This window comes from Macaca nemestrina, chromosome 1, assembly GCF_043159975.1.
Source record: "Macaca nemestrina isolate mMacNem1 chromosome 1, mMacNem.hap1, whole genome shotgun sequence".
Lineage (NCBI taxonomy): Eukaryota > Metazoa > Chordata > Mammalia > Primates > Cercopithecidae > Macaca > Macaca nemestrina.
The window spans coordinates 81,452,308-81,478,321 of NC_092125.1; the positions used below are offsets into that span (position 1 = coordinate 81,452,308).

Here is a 26,014-nt window from a genome sequence, read left to right on the forward strand (position 1 = left end):
TCCTGAGGCATGGCTTTGAATCACTGCCCCGTGGAAGACAGGGCAGTCACTTAGCAACCAGCATCTCAGCAGACTCCCCAGGGCCCACTTCCCAATGTGGCTCCCTCTGTTGGGCCTTCCTTTTGTCAGGCACGCAGCAAGTCTTGTGACATGATAAATACTTGGGAAAATAGCCTCAAAAAGAATTCCAACTGCTGGGCCTGACCATGGAAAAGAAGACAAATTAAAATAATTTTAGTAAGTTTTGGATCTTTGCCAGAAAAGGGAAGTTTTGAAATAGAGTGGTATGTTGAATCCAACAGTGGCTAGGATGTAGAAGTGAACAGGTCCCCCATACACTCTATACAAAGACCACAAAAGGTGCCTTTTAAATGTGTTTCATTAGGAAAATTACTTGTAATTTGTGTTTTTAAATAAGAAGATTAGAAAAGGCTGTGGGATAGACTTCTTTCCTATGTTGAGAGTTATCTGTGTTTCAGCTTGTTCTTCCTGTAAATACACCTGCATTTGTCATTTTACGTGTCCCAGGTTTGGTTTGGAAAATAGAATCATAGCGATGGTCACCCAAACCAAGGGAGGTCCCTATTGTAGCACTACCTCCAACCCCTAGCCAGACTGGGAAACCCCTTTCCCTAGGAGTTTCTTACAAGGTGTTCTGACCAGGAGATTTCTTCAGTGTCCTGGGTGCCCCTTTCGCACTCCCTAGAGCTGGGGGAAAACCATGGCTGAGTGGCAGGTGGGACAGGAGAGCATGAACCGAGGCAGAGTGGTCTTTCCAGTCTTCCTGATTTGCAGTTATACCTGTTACTGGCACAGTATACTTTTGTTTGGTTTTACTGTATTTCTTTCTTTCTTTTTCTTTTCCCTTTTTTTTTTTTTTTTTTTTTTTGAGTTAGGATCACTCTGTCACCCAGGAGTGCAATAGTGCCATCTTGGCTCACTGCAATCTCCACCTCTTGGGTTCGAGGAATTCTCCTGCCTCAGCCTCCCAAGTAGCTGGGATTACAGGCGTGCACCACCACGCCCAGCTAATTTTTGTATTTTTACTAGAGATGGGTTTTCACCATGTTGGGCAGGCTGGTCTCAAACTCCTGACCTCAAGTGATTGGCCCACCTTGGCCTCCCAAAGTGCTGGGATTACAAGCATGAGCCACCAGTGCCTGGCCCTGTTTTACTGTATTTCTTAGCACAAGGTTCCAGGAGACCTTATTCACTGCAAATTCATGTGGGTTCTGTTTTCCTCCCCACCCCTTCAGCTCTCCATTCTAGCCCCACTCACAGCTGCTTATCCAGGCTGCCACTGTCCCACTACCCAGGAGCCCTGTGCCACACCTGGCCATTTGAAATGGTGTTCAGGGGTGTCTGACAGCCTGTGGTCTCCTGCCCTCTTCAGCTCACCACTCAGCACCTCCATGGATATCTTGCTCTTTCAGGCCCTCATCCTCCCTGTGCCTCCTGTGGAAAGTCTAATAACAGCAGGTGTTGACATGAGGAAGGCTGGGCTTCCCAATATACTTCATTCATCCACAAGACATTTATTAAGCACATACTGTGGGCCAGGCACCATAATGGGCCTGTGTACACAGATGAACAAGACAAGGTCCTGACTGCAGTGTCTCACAAACTTAAGCCATTCACACACATACACAAACACACTGGCACAACACAACACAATGTCATGTATCTGTGACAGAAAATCTGTCACTGGGGTCATGAGGGATGGGCAGTCGTGCTAATCAAGGAAATTCACCAGGCAAACAAGTGGTAGGATGGGAAGAAGAAATTCCACGGGGAGGAAGAAGCATGGGCAGATGTGTAGGTGGGAAACCCATGAATGGTCCCAAAACCATAAGTGATCTGCTATAGTCAGTGAGGGCAGGACACAGAAGACAAGGTCTGTCCTCAGGGAACTTATCCTCTAGAGGGACGGGCGGCCAGGCAGGCTCAGAACAAAGCAGACAGGAAGTGATAGTAAGAGCTACTTTTAAAAGACCAGATAAAGTGTCAAGAGTTTTCACAAAAGGGAGACAGGACTTTGGGTTGGAGGGATCCCAGGGAGCTTCATGGGCTGGATTTTGAGCATGTAGGATGGATGTGCAGAGATGGGAGAAGAATCCAGAGGAAAGAGGAAGAGTGGGGCCTGCATGATGTGCATGAAAATAATGCCATCACTGGATGCAGGGCAAGCTCGGTCTCATTGATTATAAGTGGCCGAAAGAAGTTGGGATGAGAAGTGTGTGTGTGTGTGTGTGTGTGTGTGTGTGTGTGTATTGTAGGAGTCAGAATTGAGGGGCCCAGTGAGGGGAAGAAAGTGACAGTCTGGAGAGCTGAGGAGGTGACCTGGAGTTATGCTGGACTTGGAGGAGGCAGTGTGTGAAGCTATGGGGTAATTTTGGCACAGTTTCCTTGCTTTAAGTGTTCTTAATCCTTTTGCAAAAACACATTTCTATATTAATAAACACGAAAAAAAGGAACAGAATGGAAAATACACATAGATTTCATTGAAGATAAAAAAGTACAACTTCATTGAAATTGCGACTGCCCCCAGAAGGCCTTCAGTGTGTGTGTGCTCTTGTGGTCATTACGGCAACAAAGGAAAAGATCTGAGAGGCCCTGACATCCTTGGCCAATTTAATTTTCACAGGAATTCTATGACATGGATGCTGTTATGTGAGAAAATGTAGGCCCAGCAAGGGCATACCATGGCCAAGGTTACACAGCTAATACACAGCTGACTCAGAACTCAACCCAGGATCTGTGTGCAAAGTCCGTGTTTTTCATGCAACAGCCTGAGCGGCTGATCAATGAGGTGTGCTAGGAAATAAAGCTGAAAAGGTAGGTTGGGGATAAATCACGGAAGGTCTTGAAGGCCAGGCTGAAATAAAGGCAGCATGTAAAAGAAAGTTCTTGGCTCACTGGGCAAGACCTGGAGAAGCTGAAGGTAAGAACATGAAGTGCGGTACAGCCACAAGAGAGGGAGTCACTCTCATTCATCCCAGCTTCTTTGGGGCCACCTCTTATCTACAAGACAAAGCGTGACTTGCACTCAACAGTGGCATTGTTTCTGTGGCAAAAGAAGGAAATGTGCCTCTGCTTCTGTTTGTTTTCCACTTAATGTTGTTTTGCAGAACACAGAGAACCCAGAATCAGGGACCATCTCATTTTTGACTGAATGCTAGAGAAAGCACGTCAGCCATCTGCAGCTTCTCCCAAGGTGTCCTTCCCATGATTAGGGATACATTCCATAATCAACACAGCAGGACAGAACAGTATTATTGGATCTGAAAGAAAACCAATGGAGACTGGGAATCTCTAAGGGCAGCTGCAATTTTCTAGATCTATTATTTTCTATTTAGAGGTTAGTGAGACAGAACATGGTGTTGATATGAAAATCGAGAGATTTATGTTGTTTTCATAGTAGCAAAAAGAAAAGAAATCTCCGGAGAGGACCCCAAAATGGTAACTTGGTGTAAATACAAAGTGAAGAGTTATTTGTGGCTTGAGATAGGTTGGAAATTGCTCCTTTGATTAGGAGATGGTTGCTACAGTTCGCAACGGAATGTTACTGTCTTTCTTCTTTTCTTTTTCTTTCTTTAGTATCTGTTGAGAGAGTTTATGAAGAAACCAGCCAATATCCTGGAGATCCTCAGGCCACCTCAAGTACTGCTGTTTCTGTACAAAGCCTCTAATGGATTGATGTTTCATCAACTGGTACTGGGACAAGGACCCAACCACCACCATGATGAGAGCACTGTTAAGGTCAGATAAGCACCTGCCCTGGGCATAACTGAAGGCTTCAAGGCACCAACCATCTCTAAGGAAGTGTCTGCTCACAAGACAAACAATCTTTCTACTGTTCCAGATGGCGTCCTGGATATTGGCAATGTGGTTTTCTCCCGGGACAAAGTCTCTTTCTTCAAAGCACAGGTTAAATCTGTTTTGGTCACTGTATTGAGTGTCCAGGTGTTTGAGCAAAGCATTCTGCACCCATGCGAAGTCTTTGCTGCTGAAGCACAAATAGGCATCATATTTGTACGTATCAGGTTCTGTGCCCTGGGGATGGTACTTGAACACCAGTCTCTGGGCTGTCTTATAACAGATAAAACAGAAGCCCCGGAACTTCGTGACTATGAGGATGGTCATGAGGAACAGAGTCAGAGTGACAGTGCATACAATGAAAAGGGAGAACTTTAGGGACTTTAAGACTTCCTCTTCATCACAAGCTTCCGTGGAAAGAGAGAAGAGGGAAACCCCGGAGAGCGAGTCAGGGTACACGCAATGTATGTCTGCAGGAGGCCCAGCTATAGTGACATTGGTGTGATTAAGCCAATGGATAAAAGTGCTAAGTGTACATTCACAAATGAACTTGTTATGAGTTATATCCAAGACACTAAGTGATACAAATAAATCAGGATCGGGAGCTAGGAGCTGATTCCCAGATATGTCCAGGATCTCTAAATTAGCAGGTAAATCATTGTGAGAAAGAACTGTCAGCCTGTTGGAGTTGAGGCTTAGTCTCTTTAATGCAGTCAGATGGCTAAATACTCCTGGTGGAAGGGAATTAAGATAGTTATTATTCAAATACAGAACTTGAAGATTAGAAAGTCCCTCAAAAACATCCCAACAGAGTTGAGTTTCCCAGGCAAGTTGCAACATATTTCCTCCAAGGAAAAGCTGTTCTAAGCTGGGATTCTCTGAAGGGGTTTGAGCTCCACTACAAGAGGATAAGCGATTTTGATTTAAAATGAGAATCTGGAGATGAGGTATCCGTAGGAGAAAGTAGAGAATATCTAGATTTTCTAGCCTGTTTTCTGATAAGTGGATGAAGTTGGCTGTAAGGTTGATCTCTGACAAAGTCACTAGTTTATTGCCACTCAAGAAGATATCAGGTATGCTTGGAATAAAATGAATGGTTGTAAGAGCATTGTCTCGGAGATCCAAGGTCTGTAAGTTTTCCAGGAATTTGAATGTTTGGTCTTGAATTATTCCAATGTGATTCTTTTGCAAATCAATGTAGGCTACCTTAGGTAGTCCATAGAAATTCGAACTGTAAAGTTCCCCCAGAAGGTTATACGACAAATTGAGAACTTGGAGGTTGTCAAGTCCGTAAAATGCTTCAACCGCAATCTTATTTATCTTGTTGTAGGCAAGGTTCAGAACCTGCAAATCCTGGAGTGTCTCAAAGACTCGGGAGTTCAGGGAGAAGATAAACCCATGTGAAAGGTCCAGGTGTCTCACTGAACTTCTGGCCAGGCCAGCAAATGTGTTCTGGTCAGGATCTTTGATGTTATGGAAGCCAAACCCGGCACCCATGATGTGGTGGGCAAGAATCAAAGAGAAGGCCTGGCTTTTGCTGATGGCATTGCTAAAGTTTCCTGTGATATCCACTGTCCAGCCATTTCCAGAAACATCTAGTGTCTCCAGCACCATGCTTCTGAACGGGTTCATACATTTTCCCCAGTCCACTGAGACTCTGCTATACAAGTTATTAGCTGCGAGGCTGAAAAAGGAGAGCATTTTCCCTTGGAGGGGCTCGAGCTCATGTTCACATACAAGAAATATTTGGTTGGAGGAAAAATCTATGGACTTCAAGGAATTCAGCTTCCCAAATGAAGGATGAAGGTAAAGGCTACGAATCTGATTTTTGGATAGATCCAAGCGAGTTAAAGACTTTAAATTTCTGAAAAAACCATTTTTCAATACAGCATCGGAGAGACCACAGAAATACAGTCTAAGTTCAAACAGATGGAACAGTCCCTGAAAAGCATCTGGATGCAAGAAGTATATCTGACTACTTCCCAGGTCCAAGATTCTAAGGTTGGGCAGGTTTCTGAAGGCCTCCTTGTCAATAGTCAAGGGGGTATACTGGTTCCCGAGCTCCAGCAGCTGCAGCTGTTCCAGAAAGGGGAAGGATGAAACAGTGACTGTCCGGATATAGTTGAAGCTCAGCAGGAGCCTCTCAGTGGTGTTGAGGACCTGGGGGACCTGGGTGAGGTTGCAGAAACGATAAAAGGCTATTCGGCCATCAAAGGAGCAGGAAGGAAATCCAAACACAGGACTGGCCACAAGTACCACTCCTAGGAGAAGGTCCAGGTGGTCTCCCATGATCCTATGGAGAAGAAGGGAGAATGAAAACACAGGCATTTAAGCTGGAGGTATTGCACTGGGGTCTTCAGATCCTGGGGGGTATTCTCTATGATGTTCCTGTTCCCTTTGACCCCTTCATTCCTCTGACTCCACAAACGTGGCTGCTGGCAGATACAGACAAAGCTATTCTTACTCTCTTTCTGTTTTTTTGAGACAGGGTCTTGCTCTGTCGCCCAGGCTGGAGGGCAGTGGCGCCATCACAGCTCACTGCCACCTCCGCCTCCCGGGTTTAAACTATCCTCCCATCTCAGCCACCTGATTAGCTGGAACTACAGGCATGTGCCACTGTACCTGGCTAATTTTTGTATTTTTAGTAGAAATGGGGTTTCACCACATTGCCCAGGCTGGTCTCCAACTTGTGGGCTCAAGTGACCTGCCCGCCTCAACCTTCTGAAGTGCTGGGATTACAGGTATGAGTCACCACACCTGGCCTATTTTTGCTTTCTTTCTATCAAACACTTATGTTGAATTCTCTATATACTAGGCACTATTCTAGGTACTTAAAAAACATTTCACTTAATCTTTTAAAAAAAATTTATTTATTATTCTAAATCAAAATTTAAAAATTGAGATGGGGGTATCGCTTTGTTGCCCAGGCTGGTCTTGAACTCCTGAGCTGAAGTGATCCTCCCACCTCGGCCTCCCAACGTGCTGCGATTACAGGCATGAGCCACTGCACCCTGCCTGCACTTAATCCTTATAATAATTCTACGTTTGTTCATTCATTCGTTTTTTTCATTCCTGATTTGCTGAGGGGAGTTGGAGAAAACAGCAGGAAGAGACACAGTGTTGCTTCATTTTAGCCAGGCACCCCGTTCCTAGCCCACAGAAAGCTCGGCTGATGAGTGGAAAATAAATTCATTGTTTTTCTCCCTTAACTTGTCTAGGCTACTGGCCCATCTCCGTTTGTCTGACCTTACTCCACCCACAGTCCATCCCATCATGCAGAAATCGGGCACTTTCTGGCATCCCTACAAAGAGTCAGATGTGATGGGCTTAATAAAAATGTGATAAGTGCCTAGTGCTCGCCTGACAGCTGTGTGAGTGTGTGAGTGTATGACAATAAACAGAGATCGGCCCACTTGCCTAAGTCCTGTGGGGGAGCTGACTGTCTGTCTGGGTGGGTTGAGTGTTTTCTTCACGGGTGCAGCAGAAATGGTGCTCAATAAATGTGTCTGGCTTATGTTCCAAGTATTGTGCTGGGTGCTGTGAAGAGAAAACACACAAGAACCCCACCCACAGAGAGCTTGGTGTCTGTTATTTGCATAGCACCTCCATCTTTGGTGCCTGCTACGCATTCCATTTGCTCTAAATGTAACGAAAGGCCTCTGTTGGAAGGTAAAGGAAAAGTTACATAGCTCTGAGGGCAGGTGAATGAGAGGAAAAATAAACGAAAGAAACAGGAAGAAGGCAATGGTTTATAAAGAGCATGAATCCCATGATCCCATGAGACAACATCACTGGCAAAGGTGTCAACACCAGGAGAGATTAAGCCTGGAGCAGTCACGGTGCTGGAGGTAGCCTATCTCTAACGAGGCTGTGCTTTGTGTTGGGGCTGATGTATGGTGGGGTTTCCACAGAAACTGTGAGGCCGTGGCACACAAGCTACAGCAAATCAGAAGTAGGCATCGATGCCTGGGTTGACTCAAAGTATCAAACTCAGGCATCTGATAATTGTTAGGAAAAACTTGGTGAGAATGTTTATCACCACTCTGAATTTCTCCCTCATCTTAGTAAATGGCTTCACCATATCCACCCAGAGACTCAGGGTGACAACATAGCAGAGTCACCCTCATTCTTTTAAACATCACCCCCATATCTAATCCATCGGCAAGTCCTGTTGGTGCCACCTCCCAAGCCTATCCACTGCCCTACTGTAAGCCACTGCCATCTCTTTGTGTGGGTCAGACTGGAGACTCCTCACTGGCTCTCTTATTTCTGGTCTTGCTTTCATTTTCCAGCCAGCAGCCAGCATGATCTTTTAAAACCGTAATCTAGTTGATATCATTCCTCTTTGTACAGGGCCCTTCCCTTCCCTCCCGCTGTACTTGGAATAAAATCCTACGAGGACTTACATGATTCAGCTCTTGACTGTCTTGTCAACATTATCTTGAATAGTTTTTCTCCTCAATAACTCACTAAAAAAAATTTGCTGAGTACCTATTATGTGTCAGGCACTGTTTTATTTATCATTTATTTATTTGAGACAGGGTCTCACTCTGTCACCCAGGCTGGAGTGCAGTGGTGCTATCTCAGCTCACTGCAACCTCTGCCTCCCGGGTTCAAGTGATCCTCCCACCTCAGCCTCCTGAATAGCTTGGATTAGAAGTGTGTGCCACCATGCCCAGCTAATTTTTTTATTTTCAGTAGAGATGGGGTTTCAGCATGTTGGCCAGGCTGTTCTTCAACTCCTGACCTCAAGTGATCCGCCAGCCTCAGCCTCCCAAAGTGCTGGGATTACAGGCATGAGCCAGCACACCAAGCCTCAGGCATTGTTTTAGGAGCTGGCGATACAGCTGTGAACAAAATGGACCAAGCCTGCCCTCATGGAGCTTACATTCTGGTGGATGGAAGAGGTGATAGACAACAAAAGGAAGAGGAAATAGGTACTGACAGGTGGAGGTAAATGCAATGGAGGAAAGTAAAGTGGGAAAAAGGAGATGGGGGTGCCAGGGCTGGGGTGGTGGCTGCTGTTTATAGAGAGGAGACAGGAAAGGTGTCTCTGATGTAATGAGATTAGGGCAGGGGTCTGAAGGAAGTAAGGAAAAATGTGGAGAGGCCCAGTGTTTGAGGGAGAGGAGTGGCCAGCACCAAGGTCCTAAGGTGGAAGCTCCAGCCATCCTGGAATACACACATGGTCCGTCATTCCAAACTCTTTCCAGTCTCGGGATCTTGGTACGTGCTGCCTCCTCCACGTGAACCCTCTTCTCTCTGCTCTTACTGCAACTGGATCTCACACCAGTGTTTCCTCAGAGCCTTCTCTTGCACACACTATTTGAAATAACTCCCCCGCCCTGTTAATCTTTCAAAAACCATCTTATTTCCATCAAAGCAATGATCACAGCCCTTAATTGTCTTGTCTATTTGGTTGCTTATTTATCATACTTAACATCTCTGTCCCCGGTAGACTATATTCTCCACACAGCAAACAGTTAGAAAGAAGCATGGTGCTCACACAAAAAAAGGAAAGAGTATGTTGAATATGTTGAATGAACAACACTGCCATCAACAGAAAGATAAAGGGATTGGATCTGTTCAAGGACCTTTGCCTCAGTGCATTTTATCTGTAACACTCTCTAAAAGCAGTGGCTCTTGATGGGGACAGCTGCCTTCTAGGAAGCTGTAAATTTGCAGGCTTGCTTTTTGGTTGTTGCAGTGACAGGAGTGGGGATCCCCCCTGTAATCAGAATGGCATAATAATGGATGTCAATGAAAAGAGCCAAACTGTAAAACATTTGACGAAATTTATTCTGAGTCAAATACGAGGGCCATGGCCCATGACACAGCCTTCAGGAGACCCTGAGAATGTGTGCCCAAGGTGGTCAGGATGCAGCTTGGTTTTATATATTTTTGGGAGACATGAGACATCAGTCAAATACATTTAAGATACACATTGGTCTGGTCCAGAAGCACGAGACAACTTGAGGGGCGGGGGGCAGCTTCCAATTTATAGGTAGATTTAAAATTTTTCTAATTGGCAATTGGTTGAAAGAGTTATCAATAGAGGCCAGGCGTGGTGGCTCACGCCTGTAATCCCAGCACTTTGGGAGGCTGAGGCAGGCAGATCGCTTGAGGTCAGGGTTGGAGACCAGCCTGGCCAACATGGCGAAACCCCATCTCTACTAAAAATACAAAAATTAGCCAGGCATGGTGGTGTGTGCCTGAAATCCTAGCTACTCAGGAGGCTGAGGCAGGAGAGTTGCTTGAACCCAGGAGGCAGAGGTTGCAGTGAGCTAAGCTTGTGCCATTGCACTCCAGCCTGGGTGACACAGTAAGACTCCATCTCAAAAAAAAAAAAAAAAAAAGAGTTCTCAAAAGGAAAGAATGTCTGGGTTGGGATAAGAGGTTGTGGAGTCCAAAGTCTGATCATGCAGATGAAGCCTCCAGGTAGCCAGCTACACAGAACAGAATGTAAATGCCTCTCATCAGACCTAAGGTCTGTGTTGATGTTAATGTTGGCAGGTATAATGAGGCATTTTCAGCCCCCACTTCCATCATGGCCTAAACCAGACTTTTAGGTTAAATTTTTGAGTGCTCTGACCTAGAAGGAAGTCCATTCAGATGGGCCGGGCACAGTGGCTCTCTCCTGTAATCCCAGCACTTTGGGAGGCTGAGGCAGGCGGATCACCTGAAGTCAGGGGTTTGAGACCAGGAGGCAGAGGTTGCAGTGAGCTGAGCTTGTGCCATTGCACTCCAGCCTGGGTGACACAGAGAGACTCCATCTCAAAAAAAAAAAAAAGAAAGAAAGAAAGAAAGAAAAAAGAAAGTCCATTCAGATGGTTGTGGGGCCTTTGAATTTAATTTTTGGTTTACATCTGCATGACAGTCCTGTACCATGCAGAATCGGCCAGCATCCACACAGCTGTAGGATGTCCTGCGCAAAGTCCCTAAGGGTCAAAAGCTTGCTCAAAATTACCTCAGAACCTAACTTTGTGTTATATGCTAAAAAAATAGTTTTTGCACTGTTTTAATATATACTGAACTTTTCAGGAATGCAACTACTGTGTCAATCTAGGTAATTGTCAATCTAGGAAAGACTGTACCTTGTTTAGTTTGGACCTTTATAAAGTGTTATAAACCAAAAATAAAATTCTAAGCTCCCCAACTGACTGATGGACCCCTCTCTTGGCCAAGAAAAGGGGCCTGAAAAACTAGTTCAGGCCATGATGAGAAAGGTGAGGGGGTCAGGCACGCCTCATTATACCCTCCTCCCTTTGGAATTCAGGAACAACTGACCAGTATTAACATTAAAACAGAGATCTTCAGACTGATAGAACAGACTCTTTGCAGCAATAAGATACCAACACAATAGGCCTGGCACAGTGGTTCATACCTGTAATCCCAGCACTTTGGGAGGTCAAAGTGGGCAGATCAGCTGAGGTCAGGAGTTCAGGACCAGCTTGGCTGACATGGTGGAACCCCGTCTCTACTAAAAATACAAAAAATTAGCCGGGCAGGGTGGTGGCATCTGTATTTGGGAGGTTGAAGCATGAGAATCACTTGAACCCAGGAGGTAGAGGTTGCAGAGATCATGCCACTGCACTCCAGCCTGGGCAACAGAGTGAGACTGTCTCAAAAATAAAATAAAATAAAATAAATAAAATAAAATAAAATAAAATACACAACAGATAGCAGGACCTGAAATAAATTTAAGTATTTTACCCCAAAATAGAATATTTCTTTGACATATTTTGAAAGGGCCCTGCACAGCTGTCTCTTGTGGGAAAATCTACATCTGTAGAGAATCCCCTTCCCTTTCCAGGTCTTTTCCTGATCCAGGAGAGATTTAATTAAGAATCTGGCACCTTTTTAGTTCTCATGAAAGAGACATTTACCATCTATTCTCTCTAAAGCCTGCTACCTGGAGGCTTCCTCTGCATAAGAAGCTTTCTTCATAACCCCTTGGTTCCAGGACTTTAGATAAAAACTTAATTCTTTCAGCAAATTGCCAACCAGAAAGTCTTTTAATCCATCTATGACCCGGAAGCCCCAGGCTTTGAGTTGTCCTGCCTTTCAGACCAAACCAATGCATACCCCACATAGACTGACTGATGTCTCGTGTCTCTCTACAATATATAAAACCAAGTTGTAGCCCCAACACCTTAGACACATGTCCTCAGGACTTCCTGGGGCTGTCACAGGTTGTAGTCCTCACATTTGGCTTGGAATAAACCTCTTGAAATATTTTACAGAATCTGACTCTTTTTTGTTGACAGTGTTATTCAGCATTTCAGAAAATCACTTCATGGTGGCCAGTGCCTCTGTGGAGAGTCAAACAATGTCACACACTGTACCCGTCTGTACCATATGGTGACAGCATTTATGTGTGAGCAAATTTACTTAGTCCTCATTTCAAAATGTCAAGTGTAATAAACAAAAGTTTGAGAAGAGGCAGGGTGTGGAGGTTCACTCCAGTGATCCCAGCAATTGGGGAGGCCAAGGTGGGTAGATCACTTGATCCCAGAAGTTTAAGACCAGCCTGGGCAACATGGCAAAAACCCATATCTACAAAAAAATGCAAAAATTAGCTGGGCATGGTGGTGCATACCTGTAGTCCCAGCTACTCGGGAGGCTGAGGTGAGAGGATAGCTGAGGCCTGGGAGTTTGAGGCTGCAGTAAGCTGTGTTTGTGCCACTGTAGTCCAGCCTGGGCAACCGAGTAAGACCCTGCCTTGGAAAAAAAATGTTTAAGAAGTGTCAGTTGAATATTATCTTACTTCTCTTAAATCCAAGCATCTTCTTTATAAGTAGGTGTGAGTGTTTAACTCATTTCATCTTCTAGTTGCACACAAGCATTCACACACTGAGACATGTACCAATTCATTATAAATTACTCCCCCTTTTATTTCTTTTTTATATCCCAGTTAGGACAGTATATTGATTTCTATAAAATTATGCATGTAGGTGGATTATGTTACATCTATGAATATCATTTCAAAATAATAAAGAGGTCATTTCAAATATTTGTTATAAAACGGAGGCCTGGGTCTGACAGTGCTGCAGTGCCAAGAGGTAAAGCTTGCAGGTCTTTTTCCACATTCCTTACAGGCACTCTGATGATGAAACCCAGGAATTCTGTGAATCCTATGTATTCTTTCCACCTACACAGTCTGTGATTGTTTTGTTTTGTTTGAGACAGGGTCTCACTCTGCTGTCCAGGCTGGAGTGCAGTGGTGCAATTACAGCTCACTGCAGCCTCAATTTCCTGGGCTTAAGTGATCCTCCCACCTCAGCCTCCTGAGTAGCTGGGACCACAGGTACATATCACCATGCCAGCTAATGTTTGCACTTTTTTTGTAGAGACAGGGTTTTGCCATATTGTCCAGACAGGTCTCGAACTCCTGGGCTGAAGCAATCAGCCCACCTCCGCCTCCCAAAGTGCTGGGATTACAGACACGTGCCTGGCCAGTGTTTGTTTCTTTTGTAGGTGATGAGATTGAGTAATGCAAATGAAGTAGCCACTTTCTGTCTCAGTGAATTTCTTGTGGCTTCAAATGGGCCTCAGAGCTAATGACCTTGTATTTATAGATGAGACACATAGGTGGGAGGCTGCATTTTGGAAAATGGGATAAAAGTTCAAAGTGATCTCAATAGATAAGATGAAGAATTATTGAAAGAAAATAGAAACCAATCAGGGCAGACAAGGGTGTTACAGTTCAGAAGAAACTCCTAAAGGCAAACACCACCCCTCCTGCCTCCAAGGTTTGGGACAGGCTTTCTCAGGTGCCATGTGAGGTGCTCTGCTCTGTCCCTGCCACCCTCAATTACACATTTATCATTGACACTCCATAGTGTCCAATAATATCAAATATGCATCGAGATGATAAACCAACCTAAAAAGGCAGAAGAGAATCTACGAATAGAGGGACAGATGTCACAAGGGACGAGATGAGAGGCAGTTATTGCAATGGGCTCTAAATCCAGCTCCAGGGTTCCTGGCGTGCAATTGGAAGGCTATGATTCTAGAAACTGATATAATCCTGGGAGGCAGAGATAAGGGTGTGGGTAGGAAGCATGAGCCCTTACTCAGTGGTACCTGGGGTGAAGATTCTGAAGATGTACTTCAGATGAGACAAGAATAGTGGGGGAGAACAGGCCTTGCCACCCAAGGAGGAAAATACATGGTAATGGAAAGACCACATTTGTATTGGGTTCCACATAACCTTTTCCACATCTTATAGTATGAAGTAGATTCTGAAGTGCCCTACAAGGCATGTAAGCATGTTGGCCTCATTGCTCACGCCTAGGATGTTATGGTGGGCTCTCATGCTCAGTCACACTGCCCATCAGTAGACAATATGTTTTTAAACCTTTTGAAGTCTTGGACCCCTTTGAGACTCTGATGATAGCTTTGATTCTTTTTCCTACAAAAATGCACATTTGCGTCACAAACCAAATTTTGAACCCAGTTTCAGAGGATTCGCTGACATCCTGAGGCCTGTCCACCTCCATGTCACACTGAGGAGCCTTAGTTTCTGTTAAACAATCACACTTTAGGTTCTAGAACAGGGGATGGAAAACGTTTTCGCTACAGGGCCAGAGGGTAAATATTTTAGGTTTTGCCGTCCAAACACAGACTGTAGTTTGCTGATCTCTATTCTAGAAGAAAAGAGAACAGAAAATTTGATTTCAGAAATGAGGGTTTTAAGTGACTGTAAGATATAAATATGTTCCAATGCTGAACTACCAGTATTTGCAGGAAAGAACAAACTTGAACCCCAAGTTGCTGACAGTTTTGCAGCTGCTATTTTATCCAAACATGAGAAGGAAATTATCATCGGAGAAATCCCTGCGGATATGGGAGTGAGAATGCCAGCTCCGAAGAACAGTTACAGTTTTTAGTTTAAATTATTTGTTTTTATGGATGACTCAACTGCTGGTTCCCAAACACGCCACGAAACTAGATGACCTTGAATTTGTGGTAAAGATGAGTGAAAGACAGCCCTAAACGAAATATGTTCCAGGATACTGAATTTTCAAGTACATAATAGGGAAGCTAAAATGAAAGTAAGTAAGTAAGGTGGATAAAGCCAGCTGAACAAATGGATGTGAAAGAACATTATCTGGGCTTATGTTGTATTACAAAGATACCACGCAGACCGATTTCTTTATGAAGTACAGAAAGGCATGAAACAACGACATTTGTGTCTCTGAAGTAGATCTCTGTGGGTTAAACGGCAGGACAGGTGAGCAGAGGAACCAGATGAGCAGGTGAGCCGAGGTGTGCAGCGAGGCAGCTCCTGGACAGCCTGGGAGGAAGTACCATCCAAAAAGGAGCCAGAGCTAAAATGGGTGGAAGTAAATCTTGAATGAGCACTGGGATTGGGGAAATCCAATCTAAAGAGGAGAACCAGGCTGTGAAGTTGTTCCAGACCCGATCAAACCTCAGTGAGACGAGAGTTCAAGAACGGCGTCCACGCGGACCAGGTTGCCGCTGCAAAGGCACCGAGAACAGCGCCCGACCCCAGCGGAGGAGTGCGCCATCTAGTGGCCATAGAGGGAGGAAAGGGAGGGACAGGAACTAAAATTCTCAAGGGGGCAGTCAGCTTCTCAACCACTGTTAAAAGGATGCTAAAAAGCAATGTGTATAATTACTTCTACAGTTAGTTCTTCTATCAGGTGACATACACATTCCTTTTTACAAGTCATTACACTATTCAAAATCACACAATAAAAACCACAGGGCTCATGGAAAAAATGGAGCTAGGGTGTTTCACACTTGAAAACTTATCAGTGGCATGCATATAAAGAAAGAATTGGGCCGGGCGCGGTGGCTCACGCCTGTAATCCCAGCACTTTGGAAGACTGAGGCGGGTGGATCACCTGAGGTCAGGAGTTCGAGACCAGTCTGGACAACATGGTGAAACCCATCTCTACTAAAAATTCAAAAATTAACTGTGTGCGGTGGCGGGCGCCTGTAATTCCAGCTACTTGGGAGGCTGAAGCAGGAGAAGCCCTTGAACTCAGGTGATGGAGGTTGTAGTGAGCCAAAATCATGCCATTGCAGTCCAGCCTGGGCGACAAAACCAAGACTCTGTCTAAAAAAAAAAAAAAAAAAGAACGAAAGAAAAAGAAAGGACTGGAACCCCCCTTATGGTAGCACAGTTTTAGCCAAGTTAAATGCTTAAAAATGCATAATAAATACAGCACTTGGCTTTGAAAATGACCTGCAGTTTGCTTGTGGAAGTGGGCATTTGAAGGGTTGCAGCTTGTGAGTTATCTTATTTTTATTTTTTGAGATGAAGTCTCGATCTGTCACCTAGGCTGGAATGCAATCCAGCTTACTGCAGCCTCCGCCTCCCAGGCTCAAGTGATTCTCCTGTCTCAGCCTCCTGAGTAGCTGGAATTACAGGTATGCACCACTATGCCCAGCTAATTTTTGTATTTTTAGTAGAGATGCGTTTCACCATGTTGCCCAGGGTGGTCTCGATCTTCTGACCTCAGGTGATCCACCCACTGTCATGCGCGTCCGTGTGAAGAGACCACCAATCAGGCTTTGTGTGAGCAACATGGCTGTTTATTTCACCTGGGTGCAGGCGGGCTGAGTCCAAAAAGAGAGTCCAAAAAGAGATAAGGGTGGGGCCGTTTTATAGGATTTGGGTAGGTAAAGGAAAATTACAGTCAAAGGGGGTTGTTCTCTGGCGGGCAGGAGTGGGGGTTACAAGGTGCTCAGTGGGGGAGCTTTTGAGCCAGGATGAGCCGGGAAAAGGAATTTCACAAGATAATATCATCGCTTAAGGCAAGGACCAGCCATTTCACTTCTTTTGTGGTGGAATGTCATCGGTTAAGGTGAGGCAGGGCATTTGCACTTCTTTTGTGATTCTTCAGTTACTTCAGGCCATCTGGGCATATACGTGCAAGTCACAGGGGATGCGATGGCTTGGCTTGGGCTCAGAGGCCTGACATCCACCTCGGCCTTCCAAATTGCTGGGATTACAGGCGTGAGCCACCGCACCCAGCCAGTGAGTTATTGTGAATGGGGGAAGAAGGGTTATTTGATATCAGAGGGGAAGTTACAGCAACAGATGTGGGTGCATGTGGCTCAAATCACACATGGAAAATGAGGTAGCTGACTAATATTGGAGGTATATTTTGCATATTCTTTTGTGTTTTGGCACAGCTGGGTACAGTTTTCTGCTTTTACATGCAAGAAATTACACATAAGCAAATGTGAAATTCACATTCTTGAATATGTTAATATTATTCTCTAGCATATCAATAATCTTCCCAACACATTAATATTGCTCCCTAATACATCAATCACGTTAGAAACAAGTTTACATTCCAAAACAAGCCTTATAGCAGCACTGACTATACTCTAATTCAAGGATTACAGTTCAAATTAAGAGTAGAAAAGATGCAGGTTCTATATATGATTCTACCCCCTGCACCTGCGAGGCAGAGTATGGAGAACCTGTGGGACTGTCTTGAAAATCAGCCCTGGGAATGAGTGCAGACTCAGACCCTAACAAGCTCAGGGACTTGGGCAGAGCGCGTCACTCCTCACAGTCTCAGTGTTCTCATGTTTCATTGAAAGACTGAACAAGATTAGTAGCTCTCAGTGTTGGCTACACATTAGAATCACCTGGGAAGTCTTCAGACCCGGGAAGCCCAGACTGACCACAGACGCATTAAATGAGCCTCTTTGGGGTTGTTGTTGTTGTTGTTGGTGGTGGTGGTGGTGGTGGTGGTGGTGGTGGTGGGTGGGGGGAGGGGGTTGTGTGCTCTCTCAGGAATCTGTATCCTTAGCCATTGTGTGAATTTTATACACACTCAAATTTGAGGATCACTGATGGAAACCAATGGTTCTCAAAGTTGACTACACACTGGAATCACCAGGGGACTTTAAAAAAATGCAAGTGTGTGGGTCCCATCTGAGAAAAGCTGATTTAGTTGGTGTGGAGTGTGGTTTGGGCATCTGGGGTTGTTCAGAGTCTTCAGATGATTCCACCAGCAGAGTCTGATCACCTGGTCTTCTGGTTGCAACCCTGACTGCACCTTAGAACCACGTGGGCTGCTTAAAAACAGTACTGACTCAAAAAATAAAACACAGAACTAATCGCTGCATGACCCAGCAATTCCACTTCTGGGTGTACACCCAAAAGAATTGGAAGCAGAAGCTTAACAGATATTTGCACACCAATATTCATAGCAGTATCACTCACAATAGCCAAACGGTGGAAACAACCCAAATGTCCACCAATGAATGAATAAATGAACAAAATCTGTTGTCTATATAATGGGATATTTTTTCAGCCTTAAAAAGGAATGGAATTCTGACACATGGTATAAGATGGATGAACTTTGAAGACATTATGCTGAGTAAAATAAGCCAGTCACAAAAGAACAAATATTGCAAGAATCCACTTATAAGAGATATCTACCCTAGAACTGAAAGTATAAAAAAAAAAAAAAAGATATCTAGAACAGATAAATTCAAAGAGACAGAAAGCAGAGCAGAAGTTACCAGGGGCTGGGAGGAGGGGAGGATGGGGAGTTAGTGTTTAATGGGCAGAGTTTCAATCTGAGATGATGAAAACGTTCTGGAGACGAACAGAGGTGAATGTACTTAATGTCACTGAACTGTCTGCTTAAAAATTACTAAAATGGACATTTTTTATGAAACGAAAATTATATGTTGATTTTTCCACAATTTAAAAAATTAAATTAAACCCAAAAAACCCACTACAAATACCCAAACCTGACTTCCCAATATTCCAGTTTCACAGCCCTCTGAGGCCTGGAAAGTGCATTTTATATCCGTATCCCAGTTACTTTGATGTTAGTGGTCTCAGGCCATGCTTTGAGAAGTGTTGGTCTAACGGATCGCCTCCAACTCAGAAACCAGGTGATTCTCTTAGATGAAGGAGGGCTGGTAAGAAAATCTGAGGGCTGTTGAGTATTGGGTTTTTATTATTAAGGCTGATTTAACTTGTATCTAGGGCTTTGAGGGGGAAAAACAGAAACAGAACAATCAATGCAGGCTTCAATACCCCTGCCAAGCACTGTTAATTAAGATAATGAGACCAGAGGGAGAAGGGTCAGTATCCCTTTCATTTGAGCTGAATTCATTTAGCTTTAATCCCAGCCATTAGCTGGGCTGGTTCCCTTTCTTGACTTAATTGCCTGGACAGCAGAGCTGCTCACCTACGCCTGGGGAGTTACGGGCCATGGTGTCTCTGCAGCAAACACACAGCCTGCATTTCAGGGGTGCCTCTGCTCCTGGGGCACCACAGCATGCGGATGCCTCCAGCTGCGCCAGGGCTGCTCCTATGCCAAGTTAATGCTTGATCCCTAACAGATAATTCCAGTCACAGGCTCGCTGGCAGACCTGGGGTTCTGAGCAGGGCTTGGGTTGGCTGTGGTCAGGTGGAAGCTACAGAGGGAATGCTTCTCCTGGTAGGTGCTGGGCCCAAACCTGGAGGGCCATTGGAACAGCAAGCATGGAGGACTCACTGTCTGAGAAAAACACAAATTCTTTTCCAAATGGGTGTCTGAGAGAGTTTCTCCAAATTGACACACGTATAAAATTCCTGGACCAATTCCAAATGTGGGTACAGAATGTGGGTTTAGCCTTGGGTAAAGGCTCGAGGGCAGTGGACAAAGTGAACTCTTCCAGGACAAATACATTCTTTAGATGCATAATATAGCATCCCACTGGAATCATGCCCACCAAATGGGCATTGTCAAGTCCAAAACATTGCTAGGGCCATAGTCCCACCAGGCCAGCATTCTGCTTCTGACAACAGTTCCAATAAAACAGACGGGGGATTGCACTGCCATTAACCTCAGCACTTGCTCCCCAGGTGCAACTCTAACTTCCTTCATAAACCACCATGACTTTAAAGCTTTGCTGGAGTGATCGCTTTTTCATTCAGCACTACCTCTTCTTGCACTGTATCTGGAATTTTTGTTTGTCCTAGAGTTAACTCCCACTATGTGCCCGTCTCTTCTCAACAGGAGTCCCTGCTGGGGCTCTACAGACTCCAGAGCAGTGGTGCCCACAGTGCAGTCTCGGAACCACCACCACCAGCAGCAGCAGCACCTGGGCTTAGCGAGCAATGCAAATTACTGGGCCTTATCCCAGCCCCACTGAATCAGAAGCTCTGGGGCTCGGACCTGGCAGTGTTTTTAATGCATCTGGGTCATTCTGATGCATACCCATGTCTGAGAACCACGAGGCTAGAGTCTGGAGGGAGAACAGAAATAGACACAAATCCCTATACCATATGGTGGGTTACCCTCGCCTGTACGCTCCTCCCCACACAGCTGGGAGCTCCCTCCCTTCCCTCATCTTCCCAGTCTTTTGTAGGTACTATTACTGGGTACCATTACTGTAGGTACCATTTTACGGATGAGGAAACTGAAGCCCTGAGAAGTTAAGTAACTTAAGGTCAAGCAGCTCTGTCTACTGCATGTTAGCCTCTAAACCTAGCATCTCTGGGCATGGCTGCATGTGTTGTTCAGGACCGGACCACGGTCCCGCTCCAGTACATCTCTCAGCCATCATCTGCTGATCTGTGGTCACTTTCCCTCAATCATAAAGGGCTTTGGCCCTGGGTCCCAGTGGCAGGTTAGCCTCTCAGCCTCTCCTCCCCTTCTACCTTCATCTTCATCTGGAGGTCCACCTTACCCCCCGAGTCGTTTATTCCTGACAATGGAACAATGTGGGAGTGAGGCAGAATAGGGTCTGGAAGCAGGGAACCTAAGGCTGTTTCACGCTGACTTCCTAGAACTAAACTGAAAGGAAAACCCAAACTTTCCACGCCTAAGTAACAAAAGGACCAGATGCTACTCCCTTTGTCCTTTTCTGCACAGCAGATGGGAAATTGGCTGTCTGCAACCAATCAGACTGATTGCAGGTGAGTTTTCATTTGCAACTTTGTAACTTCACTCCAGCCTCTGAATGGCTGCTGTCCACAACCAATCAGACTGATTCCCTGCCGAGTCTTCATTTGCATAGAAGAATAACTGTAACTTCTTCCTAGCCACTGATTGGTTGCTTTTTGCAACCAATCAGGTATTTTGCACAGGAGCCTGGCCTTTGTAACTTCACTTCAGCCTCTGGTCGGCTGCTTTCTGCAACCAATCAGCCTGATTGCGGGCCACCACTTCATTTACATAAGGTGAGCATGAAGTGGCCAATGAGAAACCTCTAGCAGGTATTTGGACCCAAGAAGATTCTGCATCCAGGCCCCTGAGCCGCCCGTTGCTTGGCTCTGCTCTCACACTATGGAGTGTACTTTGGTTTTCAATAAATCCCTGCTTTTGTTCTTTTGTTGCTTCACTCTTTCTTTGCTTTGCTAGGCGTTTTGTCCAATTCTTTGTTCAATACCCCAAGAACCTGGACACCTTGCAGTCACGACCCTCTACCGGTGAAAGGAGGGCCTTCTCTCCGACCCTCCTCACAACCGCCCCCTCCAGCTGTTGTGCGCGCTCACTTCTCCACACCATTCCCTGATGGCCTTGAAAGTGCCCTTGAGCCGTCCCTGCCTTTCACGGTGTCAGCCTCCTCATGCCTCCTCACCATTCCAGGCACTCCGGGCTTTCTCTTCAAACCCTCTTTCGACATCTCCAACTGCTGTGCCTCCTTGCTCTTCTAACCCATCTGCCAGCCTCCTGCATGTCTACACCTGACGGCTGGGCTCTGGTCGCGTGCACGCGCCAGGCACATTGGGGCCCACATAAATGTGCAGTGTTCAACACGCCAATGTGGTCAGCACCACTTCTCCACGTCTCCTCTTTCTCTTCCTCCTGCAGTGATCCCACTCCTTCACCAGGTTGCCCTTGCCCCTAGCCCATCAGGCCCCGTCCCTCAGCAGCGAACCTACTGCGAGTCTGACAAGGAAGGCCCTGCTCAGGACCCGGAGCGCGCTGCTGCCCTCTACCGGTCATCCGTGCGGCCGGACACCATGTCAGGAGCGGCGCCCGCGAGGAGGGCTCTGCCGCAGTCCCGGGGAGCAGCACCCAGCAGCGCCACGGGGAGGGAAAGCTGGGGTCAGGCAGGTGCCCTAGGCAGCTCACACTCAGGCTAACGAGGTGAAGGAGGGAGAGCAACTCACTCGTGCAAAATGCACTCCACGGCCAGGAACAGGCAGTCCGCTCATGTGAGCAAAATGGAAAGCGAGCTCCTACCTAGGTTTCTCCTCAGACCCATCACACGCCTGAGCAGCAACAGTCATTAGCATCAGGGATTAACACAGCGGGGTATAAGACTGTCGACTGACTACTGTTATCTAAAGAGGACTCAGAGAATCAGCACACGAGGCTTCTGTGCACTGCAGAATGGTTGATTTATTTACTGATGCCGGGTGGTCTCATTAGGGTCTGTTTGCCTCTCTAGGTCTTTATGATTCCGTAATGCAAAGCACATCTATTAAGTGTAGCCTAAATTTCCCTTTCATGTGCACTTTTATGTGCAGCCTTTGTTCCATTAGCAATGGGTGGGGGTTGGGGGGTACCCCGAGAGACTGTCAATGCCCTGCCAAATTCCTAGAGTTGCTAGAAAAGGGTAACCCTGTCAGGATGGAAACAAGCTGAGTTCTCTGTGACTCACCATTCAGAAACACAGGCTGACATACAGGGATCCCCACACCATTCCACAGAGCTGCAGACCACCTACCAAACCTCCTAGAAATTTGTCCACAGTTGCTGTCAAGCTCACTGGTGTGTGGTTTAAAAGCCCACCTGTGTCCCATTTTGTGAATCAGAATTTTGTTCCGGAGGCCAGGTATTGTTCGGTTCTCTTTGGCTCACCGTGTTGCCAGCACCTAGAATGTAGTATGTTGGCAAATATCTGCTGAATGAATGAATTTGCTCACATCCTGCCTGGTGCCTCCTTCCCTCTTCGTGGCCCTGCAGAAAAGGCTGCTAGGTGCAGAGAGCTCCTCTGCCAATTCTCTGGGTTCCTTGGATGGGCTGGTCTGAGAAGGACTTGGGCAGATTCAGAACAGCCACACATCACTTGCTTGCTTCTTTCTCTCCCACATGGGCCATCACTTCTCTCCTGTCAGGGAGTGGTTATCTGCTAGTATTACACCATTGCACCATCTGCTTCTGACAGTGAGTTTGTTGCTTCTTCCTTATCTGAACAGAGCTTGAAAAATCATTTTGCATATTTGTAGCATTTCCCCCAAATTCAGAGCATTTAGGGCTATGGCCTTTCTGAGACCCTTCTCACTGGTCAGACACTGCCTCATATTCATCTTTGCTCATGGATCCTCATTTCTATCTTTAGTGTATATATCCTTAAAATCTAACCAGGAGGGTGAGGTCATTCTGGTTTCCTTAATTCCCAGCTGGAGGAAGCCTCAAGCAGGGCATCAATGCTGTTGGCGGCCAGTTCTGTGAATTTCACATCAGGATGCCTCCAGCATCCATTCCCCTTCTTCCAATTCTACAGCCACTGCTCGGCTGCAAGGCTCCACTGCCTCCTCTCTAGATATGGGAGACACCACCTTGCTAGGCTCCCAGAGTAAGCCTGATCCTGATCCTGACACACACACCCCTTGCTATCTGAGGGGGCTTCCTAGGGCATGACTCTGATTAGAAGTCTTCACTGATTCCTCATGCCCATTATCACTCAGACTCTTCAGGATGACCTCAGGGTCCCCACCACAGACTCTAAGCAAATTCTGGAATGGTTGACAGGAGAGGCCCTCGGTGCTTGAACCCTTTCATTTCACAGAGGGGGAAACTCCAGCCACCCTGCCTTCCTGGCTGTATCTACACTGGCGTCCCATCACTGCCTTGTGCTCAACGTCTAACTTGCCATTCTCAGAGTCTGCCCTCCACCTGATCTCTCAGCTTAGGCTGGTCCCAGGGCTTAGAATGCTCATGCACATCTCATCTGCTCATCCCATTCCAACTGCCCCATTGAAGGCCACCTCAGAGGCCACCTCTGCCATGAGACTTCTACGTGCACTTCTCACACTTCTACGTGCACTAATTTCTTTTGTTTTGAGGCAAGGTCTCGCTCTGTTACCCAGGCTGGAGTACAGTGGTGCAATCAGGGCTTACTGCAGCCACAACCCCCTGGGCTCAAGTGATGCTTCCACCTCAGCTTCCCAAGTAGTTGGGACTACAGGCTTGCACCACCATGCCCAGCTAATTTTGTTGTTGTTGTTGTTTTTGCTTTGTAGAGACAGGGTTCCACCATGTTGCCCAGGCTGGTCTCGAACTCCTGGGATCCAGCGATCCACCTGCCTCAGCCTCCCAAGTGTTGGGATTACAGGCATGAGCCACCACGCCCGGCCTACATACACTCTTCATCTCCCTCCCCTGGTATTCTGGGTACATCTCCATCATGGCATGTTTATTACATTATGCCTTCTCCACTAGATTGTAAGTCTTGAGGGGCAGGCACTCAGTTTTATTCACACAGGATCCCCCTGTAGTACTTGGCACAACTTAAGTACCCCAGCAATATTTTTCCCCATTAATATTTTGAAGATAGAACTGGGCATGGTGACTCACGCCTGTAATTCCAGCACTTTGGGAGGCCAAGATGGGAAGATTGCTTGAGCCCAGGAGTTCCATACCACCCTGGGCCACACAGTGAGACCTTGCCTCTACAAAAAATAGAAAAATTAGCCAGGCATGCTGGTGTGCACCTGTGATCTGAGCTCTTTGGGAGGCTGAAGCAGGAGGATCCGCTGAACCTAAGAGTTTGAGGCTGCAGTGAACTATGATCACACTGCTGTCTTCCAGCCTGGTCAACAGAGAGACCCCTATCTCAAATATACATACATATGTATGTATATTTGTACATATGTATATAAATGTACAAATATGTATACATTTGTATATGTATCTCACACACATACACACAGATACACACATATGATACATTTTTACCAGAAGCACTTACCTCCTTGTCCTAGCAGAAGGGACTTCTAATGTGTTCTTATTCTAGGGGCAGAGGGTCCCCTGGTTGTTTAAAGACTTCAGTTCCTGAGACTATAGGAATCTCATCACAGTGATGGCAGTCAGTATTTTATTTTTTGGTGAATCAGGAGAAAGGGCTTTTTGTTTTCCTAAGGAAGAATAGGAAAGCTAATTAAGAAGAAGAAACCAAAAAAATTACGTAGATATTTTTCTATGCCATACAGCAGTTTTCTTGTGGAAGAATTGCAAACTTTCTGTGTATCTCTACTAAATGGAATTTTAACTGGAAAAGATCAAGACCACTTTGTAAATCAAGGTGTACAGAACACCAAGTTTGAAGGGATCTTGAGAAATCTCTGGCCCAGCCTCTGTTCAGAAGGTGGATGCCTAAGTCATTCAGTTCCTCTGGGACCTAAAAATCTCTTCCATGACATTTCTGGGGTCATTTGGTTTCTAAAGACTCAAGAACAAGGATGAGGACAATTCCACCGTCCCTATTGTCCAGTGAGCAGAGAACCTCCAGACAAAACGGTCTGGTGGCTCTCCAGGGACAAATAGAACTAAGGTCACCATCAGAGTGAGACTTCTAAGCAGTACATCTAGGTAAATTATGGCTGTGCTAGAAGACAGTGCACAGTTATTGGATTTCGGGTTTCGGGTGAACAATGTCCTGAAAGTTGAAGAGTTGACTTATACTGCTTTTCATTATTTTATAGATGATTAACGCAGAGAGCTTAAGCACTTGTCTAAGATCTCATATTTATTACATTGTGGAGCTCGGATTTGAATCCAGCTGCAAACTTAGTTGTCACTGTGACCTTTAAACAGAATCAAAATTCAATATGCTGCAAAACATCCACAGGGTCTCAAAGCGAGCTCGGAACCTGAAACGGCCCGGGACCTCCTTGAAACGGTGATTCTGATTCATCAGGGCTGTGGCTGCGGGACCTGAGAGTCTGCATTTCTAACGAGCTCCCAGGTGATGCTGCTGCCGGTCCACTGACCACACTGTTAGCGGTGAGAACCTAAGAGCCTGTGATTCACCTCCCTGCTCATTATCCCCATGCCCATGTGAGCTGCCTCATTCTTCCAGGATGAGGCATGACTAAGATGCTGCACGAATGGTTTTGAGAATGGGCTATACTAATACATTCACTCCCCCCTCCCCATTTTTCTCAGCGCTGAAGAGTGAAGCATCAGAGAGTGCCTCAAAGAAGATTCATGTGAGGCTTTGAGGAGGAGGGGATGGATGGGTCATATCG

The 26,014-nt window shown here is 45.8% G+C and overlaps 1 protein-coding gene across 1 annotated transcript; it reads right to left on the reverse strand.

Moving 5' to 3' along the window:
• Positions 1 to 931: 931 nt before the first annotated feature.
• Positions 932 to 6,105, reverse strand: LOC105478117 (toll like receptor 5). The gene has a single exon (XM_011735143.3). The coding sequence runs from the start codon at positions 6,103 to 6,105 to the stop codon at positions 3,529 to 3,531; it is 2,577 nt and encodes an 858-aa protein (XP_011733445.2). The 3' UTR covers positions 932 to 3,528.
• Between the last annotated feature and the right edge of the window lie 19,909 nt (positions 6,106 to 26,014).